Source organism: Raphanus sativus, unplaced genomic scaffold (assembly GCF_000801105.2).
Source record: "Raphanus sativus cultivar WK10039 unplaced genomic scaffold, ASM80110v3 Scaffold0945, whole genome shotgun sequence".
Classification (NCBI taxonomy): domain Eukaryota; kingdom Viridiplantae; phylum Streptophyta; class Magnoliopsida; order Brassicales; family Brassicaceae; genus Raphanus; species Raphanus sativus.
In genome coordinates this window covers 2,373-9,996 of record NW_026616259.1, presented here as the reverse complement: position 1 = coordinate 9,996, position 7,624 = coordinate 2,373, and the positions used below count along the sequence as shown (strand labels likewise).

Below are 7,624 nucleotides of genomic sequence, written 5' to 3'. Positions count from 1 at the left end.
AATTTGTTTTAAAAAGATACATTTTTTACTTTTTCAATGTATTATTTAATGAAAATCTGTTAACTTCAAGAAAATTAATTGTGTTTATTGAATTTTTATTGGTTAAAGATTATGGAAAATTGTTATTCACAAAAATCAATGCATTTTTAATGTGATTTCTTAATATATGTGAAAAGTCTAGAATATGTATCTTTAAAAAACAGAGGGAGTATATGGTTAACGAAGGCTGCAGGCACGGAATTTTTTGGGTACTTTATACTATATCAATTTCTGCATATGTTAACTAAAACATTTTTATTAGATTTTGTTTTACCCGTTACCCTATATTTATTTACAATCCTTTGTTTTTTTGGCGATCTTCATAGGGCAGGTTAATTCGAGTTGTCAGATTTAGTTTTTTATACGGAAACCAGTATATTGAAATTTGTAAATGTATTTTGAGACGTCAGTGAATTCGATTTAGTATTAGGAAAACAGATATTACATCTAAATTGGAAAAAAAGAAAGAAAATATTTCCTGACATTGTTAGTCTCATACTTTGCTTAAGAAACCAGAAGAACTATTAATCTAGAACCGAATTTTTGAAATTTCATTTTAGCATACAAAAGAAATCATGAACCGAAAGAGACATAAGAATGGCAAGGAAAATGGTGAAGAAAATCCTCAACCGAAACGACAGAAGCAAGGTAGAAGCTAATTTGAAAAATATCTCGATTGTATTATCTATATACTAACGATCTTATATCCATCAGAAAACAATAAGAAGGAAGTGCCTTCAAGAAGCGAACATGATATTCTTTCAAAATCACCGGCTATGAAATCCACCACCCAAGTTTTTAGTGATGTAACTAATATTTGTGCCACTGATGAAAACGATGGAACGACACTGTCTCAAAGAAATTCAAGGACAGAAAGGATTAACATTTTGCGAGATAAAAGGACACCTTCGTCTACGGCTAAACAGTCCTTCAATCTTAACATGGCAAAAGAAGCTAGATCTCAGCGGGTTAACATTCTTAGTGAAAAGAGAAATTGTGTTGAAGTAAAGAGTGCTACTCTTACCCACACAAGCCAAAGTGGTAGTCAGGCACTCTCTTCAGCTCATAGTAAGAACATTATGTATTCGACTAATATATTTTACTCTTTTTTATCCATGAAAATTAATTTCTTTGTAATCTTAGCAGATGGTACTTTATCATCTTTTGAACTCACTGGAAGGAAAAGGCATCATCATAGTGGGGAAACAGTTGAGCAAAACAATGGCAAATTCCAGTCGAATTGCAGTGCAGTTGATAACCCTGACGTTCAGATACCCGGTCCAGAAAGTTTCACAGACTTACTTCGATCAATGGTTACACAAAATACAATTTTGGAGTCTAATTCTTTTAACTATGGCAGTCCCCAGGTTAACCCGCCCACGTTTCTACCCAACCAACATTCATTTACCTCCTTGCTTCAATCAATGAATTATCAGAGTAGTGTTGTTGGAGGTCTACATAGCCAGAAGCAATCAACCGATGCAAGTCCTATGAACATTAGGGAATTCTATTTTTCCCGTAATTCGGTCATCTCACCCATTGCCTCAGATTCTGATTCTGAAGGTTAGTATAACTACTTTATGTCGTATATTTATCTATGAATGTGTTTTATTAGACTCCTACAAACTCACAATGTTCAAGCGTAATAGTTATTTGAGGCTAATTAAGAGTGTAATGTCGTTTTAATGATTATATTCAGAGAGCTGTGACGATATCTGGCATGTAGATACAAGCAATGCGGAGAATGAATATCATTACTTTTCAGAAACAGAGAGTGAGGATGAAAGTCAAGTAGTTGAGGAACACGAAGAGGACTACAATAATGACGCATCTACATCTCTTGGAAGGATTGATTCTGCCCCAAAATTAAAACGTAGAAGAACCCAGTCGAAGAAGACTTTGTCGAACGTAACGAAAGAAGGTAAATTTTATATAAATTTATAAACTCGATGAGTGTAAAGAAAAATCCTATTTGAAACCTTTTTTTTTGTACAGGTTACAAAGATGACGGTGATATTGACAACGAATGTCCAGTTTGCGGAGCATTGTTTTGGTATAATGAGCGAATCAGTAAGAATAGAAAAGCTAAAAGAGCTGTTTTCACGATGTGTTGTATGAGGGGGAAAATCAAACTTCCACTACTGCAGGAACCCCCAGAGTTTCTACAAGGACTTCTAACCAACGACGATGCTATCAGTAAGCATTTCAGAGAAAATATTAGATCACTGAATATGATGTTTTCCTTTACTTCACTTGGAGGAAAGATTGACAATTCCGTCAACAGTGGAAAAGGTCCTAAAGTTTTTAAACTACATGGTGAGAATTATCATTTGATTGGGAGTATGAAACCTAAGCCCAAAGAGAAAGCAAAGTTCTCGCAGTTATACATACATGATACTGAGAACGAGGTTCAGAACAGAATTTCAGCATTGAGGTAAAGATGGAAAATAGTTTCGAATATATCAAGTTAAATATTATATTTTTTAAAAATATTAATTGTTTTGTCTAATTATTTACAGTGGTAATTCTGAGCGAAGTAAAATCAGAGAAGATTTGGTGGAGTCTATTATGAATATGTTAAGACAGTGTAATGTCCATGTGAAGACGTTCCGCAATGCAATGGACAGATTTAATGATGAAGAAGATAGTCAGGAGCTGTGTCTGAAACTTATCCATAACCGTGTAAAGGATGGACGAGTATACAATCTCCCTACATCGTCTGAAATTGCTGGGTTAGTTGTTGGAGATTTCCGAATTAACATGGATAAAAGAGATATTATTCTGGAGAAAAATTCGGGAAAACTGAAAAGGATTCATGAGTTGCACCCTTGCTATTTACCACTTCAATATCCTCTTATATTCCCTTACGGAGAAGATGGATTTCGATTGGGGATCCAGCATGGTTATACAGGAAACAAGAAAAATAAGAAACCGAATATTAGTATGCGAGAATTCTTTGCATATCGGATTCAAATCCGGAAGGTTGGTTCTCAAGCACTTCTTCTTTCAAGGCGTTTACTTCAGCAGTTTTTGGTCGATGCTTATACAATGATCGAAACTCATAGGCTTCGGTACATAAGGAAAAACCAGGCGAATCTAAGGTCTTTGAGTTTCAGTAAGTTTGTGGCTGCTTCGAATCAGGGTTTATCCTCTCTTCCTATTGAAGGAAACCGTATCATAATTCCCTCATCTTTCACCGGTGGGCCTCGGTACATGCATCAGATGTATTTGGATGCAATGACTATATGCAAATATTATGGGTTCCCTGATTTATTTATCACTTTCACATGTAACCCTAAATGGCCAGAGTTGACCAGATATTTTGCAAAATATAACTTGAGATCGGAGGATAGGCCAGAGCTTTGTTGCAGATTATTCAAGATAAAGCTTGATAGCTTGATGGATGATCTAACTAAGAAGCACTTGCTTGGAAAAACAGTTTCGGGTAATTTCTTTTTGATGATAATAATAGTAAATATTAATTATATATACTTAACAATTAGTGTAATTTGTTTTTTAATCGTATTTAACATATTCATGTCTATTATCTCAGCCATGTACACGATTGAGTTTCAAAAAAGAGGGCTTCCACATGCTCATATTTTGTTATTCATGGATGCCAGAGACAAATTTCCATGTGCTGAGGATATTGATCGCATAATATCAGCTGAGATTCCTAAGAGAACTGAAGAACCTATATTGTATGAAATCGTGAGAGACACTATGATTCATGGTCCATGTGGTGTTGTTAACAAGGATTCTCCCTGCATGATAGATGGTAAGTGTTCAAAATTCTCTCCTAGGAAGATTGTAGAGAAAACAACAGTTGACTCACAAGGCTATCCTGTATACCGGAGAAGAGATAATGGTGCTTTCATTGAGAAAAGGGGTATTCAGTTGGATAACAGGTTTGTCGTTCCTTATAACAAAGAGCTTCTTCTTGGATACAATGCACATATCAATGTCGAGTGGTGTAACCAGTCTCGATCTATTAAGTATCTATTTAAGTACATCAACAAAGGACATGATTGTGTTACTGCAACAGTAACTCAGAAATCTAAAAGTGATGCCATGGCGTCAGAGGATAATTCAGATACTACTAATTCTGGAAATAATGCAAACCCCGCTGAGGGTGATGAGGAAGAAACCGTTGATGAAATTAAAAAGTATTTCGAGGCCAGGTAAACTACATATTTCTGGTTTGTAACTTTATGCATATACAAATAGTATATTAGACTTTATGTGAATTTTTTTTTTTGAATGAAACTTTATGTGAATTATCATGGTGTACAATATAATTTGTTTTTTATATTAAATATTTTCATATGTTTTTAATTGGAATTTTATTGATATTTCTTTAAAATTTTAGGTACATTTCTGCTTGCGAAGCCACATGGAGAATTTTAGCCTTTCCAACACATTATCGATCTACACCTGTGGAGAAACTAACGTTTCACCTAGAAGGAGATCAACCGGTGATTTATAGAGAGGGTGATACAGTTGATACTGTAATGGCTCGTGCTAAAACAACCAAAACGATGTTTTTAGCTTGGTTTGATTGTTGCGAGAATTATCCAGAAGCTAGACTACTTACTTATGCAGAACTTCCAACTAAATTCATATATGATGCGAAGGCTACTGTGTGGAAAAAACGGAAGAAGGGTTTTGCTATTGGAAGGTTGACACCTGTTTCACCAAGTGCTGGAGAACTTTTTTATCTGAGGGTATTGATTAATAAGGTTAAAGGGTCAAGGTCTTATGATGACATCAAGACAGTAGATGGAATTCTTTATCCAAGTTTTGAGGACGTCTGTTATGAGCTTGGTTTGTTGGATGATGACAAAGAGTATATTGAAGCTCTAAAAGAATGTAGTTTTTGGGCGACAGGAAGTTATGTTCGACGTCTATTTGCTCAGATGTTATTATCTGAAAGCTTATCGACGCCGAGATTGGTTTGGGATTCCACCAAAGACATATTATCCGAAGATGTTCTTTACCTTGAACGAAAAAAGCGACGAAATCCAATTATGTTAGTTCATTACCTTAATATCAAAGTGAGAGTTTACATTACAAATTAATTATTGACTAACACATGATTTTATTGCAGATCTCATCTTGACAGAAGAAAAGATTGAGAATATCACGTTGTTGATGATAGATAAGTTGCTGCGAAAAAATAATACATCTTTGGAACGATGGAAGACCATGCCTCAGCCAGTTGACAATGATCAATATTCTCATGGTAATCAGCTTCTCGAAGATGAACTTAATTACCCTCAGGAAGAGTTGCGCACTAGACACCAGGAACTGTTTAGACAGTTGACCGATGAGCAGAGGACAGTATACGAAGAGATAATGGCCTCTGTCAATACATCATCAGGAGGGGTCTATTTTGTATATGGATACGGTAGAACAGGGAAAACATTTATCTGGAATCTGCTTTCAGCTTCTATACGTTCAAGAGGTGATATCGTTCTAAATGTTGCTTCTAGCGGAATTGCAGCTTTACTACTACCTGGAGGAAGAACAGCGCATTCCAGATTTAGCATTCCAATTAACCCAGATGAATTCTCTACATGCAAGATTCAACCAGGTAGTGATCAGGCAGAATTAATTTCAAAAGCGTCTCTTATTATTTGGGACGAAGCCCCTATGATGAGTAGACATTGCTTTGAAGCTTTAGATCGCAGTCTCTGTGACATTATGAAGACAACCGATGAAACTCCTTTTGGTGGTAAAGTGGTAGTCTTTGGAGGTGATTTCAGACAAATATTACCAGTTATTCCTAAGGGAAATCGAACTGATATAGTTATGGCTGCTCTAAACTCATCGTATTTGTGGAAATATTGCAAAGTTTTGGAGTTAACCAAAAATATGAGGCTTTTTTCAGAACAAAATCATAGTGCAGCTGCGGAGATAGCTGAATTTTCAAAATGGATATTGGACGTAGGAGATGGAAAGATAAATGAGCCGAACACTGGTGAAACTATGATAGACATTCCTAAGGATCTTTTGATTACACAATGTAATGATCCTATTGAGGCTATAGTGTCCGAAGTATATGGGACTACATTCAAAGACTCTAAAGACCCGTTATTTTTTCAAGAGCGAGCTATTCTGTGTCCAACTAATGAAGATGTCGATGTCATTAACAACTACATGCTTGATCACCTAACTGGTAAGATTCTCTTTATCTCTGTTTTATAATTACTCTCTTTAGTATAGAGTTTTTTTTTATAAGTTCGGAAGTTTATATTTTGAGTCTATTGTACCACCCATATTTCAGGGGAAGAGAGAATATATTTGAGTTCAGATTGTATTGATCCTGCTGATACTAAATCGAAAGATGACTCTGTATTCACACCTGACTTTCTTAATAGTATCAAAGCATCTGGGTTACCTAATCATTCTTTACGGCTGAGGATTGGTACACCAGTGATGCTATTGCGGAATCTTAATACTAACGAAGGTCTGTGTAACGGGACAAGGTTGCAAATTACCCAACTGGGTAATCATCTCCTCGAAGCTAAGGTTATTACAGGCACTAGAGCAGGTGAGAAGGTTTTCTTACATCGTATTCTGATAACACCTACCGATTCTAAGCTTCCTTTTAAGATGAGGCGTAGACAATTTCCTTTGAAAGTAGCTTTTGCCATGACAATAAACAAAAGCCAGGGACAAACACTAGCGAAAGTGGGTCTGTTTTTGCCTAGACCAGTGTTCTCGCATGGCCAGTTGTATGTAGCTGTCTCTCGAGTGAAGTCCAGGAAAGGGTTAAAGATCTTAATTACAGACAAAGATGGGGCGTGCCCACAGAGCTCAACCATGAATGTTGTTTACAAGGAAGTTTTCCAGAATTTGTTTGAAGAGAAAGACACACAAGTAAGTATAAACGAGTAGCTTAGAAACTGTATTTACAAATTATAATCGTTTTGGAGAAGTGTTCTAATTTTATATAAATTGACTATGTTGCTTACTATATTTTATGTGTTAATAACAGAGTTGATTCTTCAATGCTGTCAACAAATAAGTGTTTATGCATGAAAGGTATGACAATCGTGTACTCTTATATTTCATATTTCCCCTATGCCTTCAAACAATTTATTATAACTATGTAATTGTAGGGAGAACTAATGGACAAGTCAACTGAAGTTTATTCGGAAGACCTCAAATTTGTAGGATGTTATTTTTTCTTGCATTGTTGCTGGCGAGTATCAATTTTTCGAATTTAAGCTGTGAAGTTGCTATGTACACTATTATTTTTCATTTAATTCAAACTTGCAGCATATCATTATACCCATGTTTCCTTTTAGACATATTTGCATCGAAAATAAATAAATATTACTCCAGCTAATTATATTCTTGTGTAATATAATATAAAAGCTATCATCTAATATTAACACAATCTTTATTTTAGTTTATATACTTAATAAATGTCCTACTTAAATTTCCGGAAAAATCACTAATACATTTTTCTATTTAAAACACTGTAAAAGTGCTGTTTTCTCAACCTCACTTTTCTAAACTTATGAATCTCAAAAGGCAGACATTTATGTCCTTATAGTAATATATATTCTATTACCAA

At 35.1% G+C, this 7,624-nt stretch overlaps 1 protein-coding gene across 1 annotated transcript; it reads left to right on the top strand.

The window, feature by feature from the left end:
• The first annotated feature begins 980 nt into the window (after nucleotides 1–980).
• On the top strand, nucleotides 981–7,045 carry LOC108808275 (uncharacterized). The gene is made up of 11 exons (XM_056998034.1): nucleotides 981–1,107; nucleotides 1,186–1,352; nucleotides 1,476–1,602; nucleotides 1,739–1,960; nucleotides 2,035–2,473; nucleotides 2,559–3,484; nucleotides 3,593–4,220; nucleotides 4,409–4,908; nucleotides 5,147–6,217; nucleotides 6,326–6,921; nucleotides 7,040–7,045. Exons 1-11 carry the CDS (start codon nucleotides 981–983, stop codon nucleotides 7,043–7,045), a joined length of 4,809 nt encoding a protein of 1,602 aa, XP_056854014.1.
• Nucleotides 7,046–7,624: the final 579 nt, after the last annotated feature.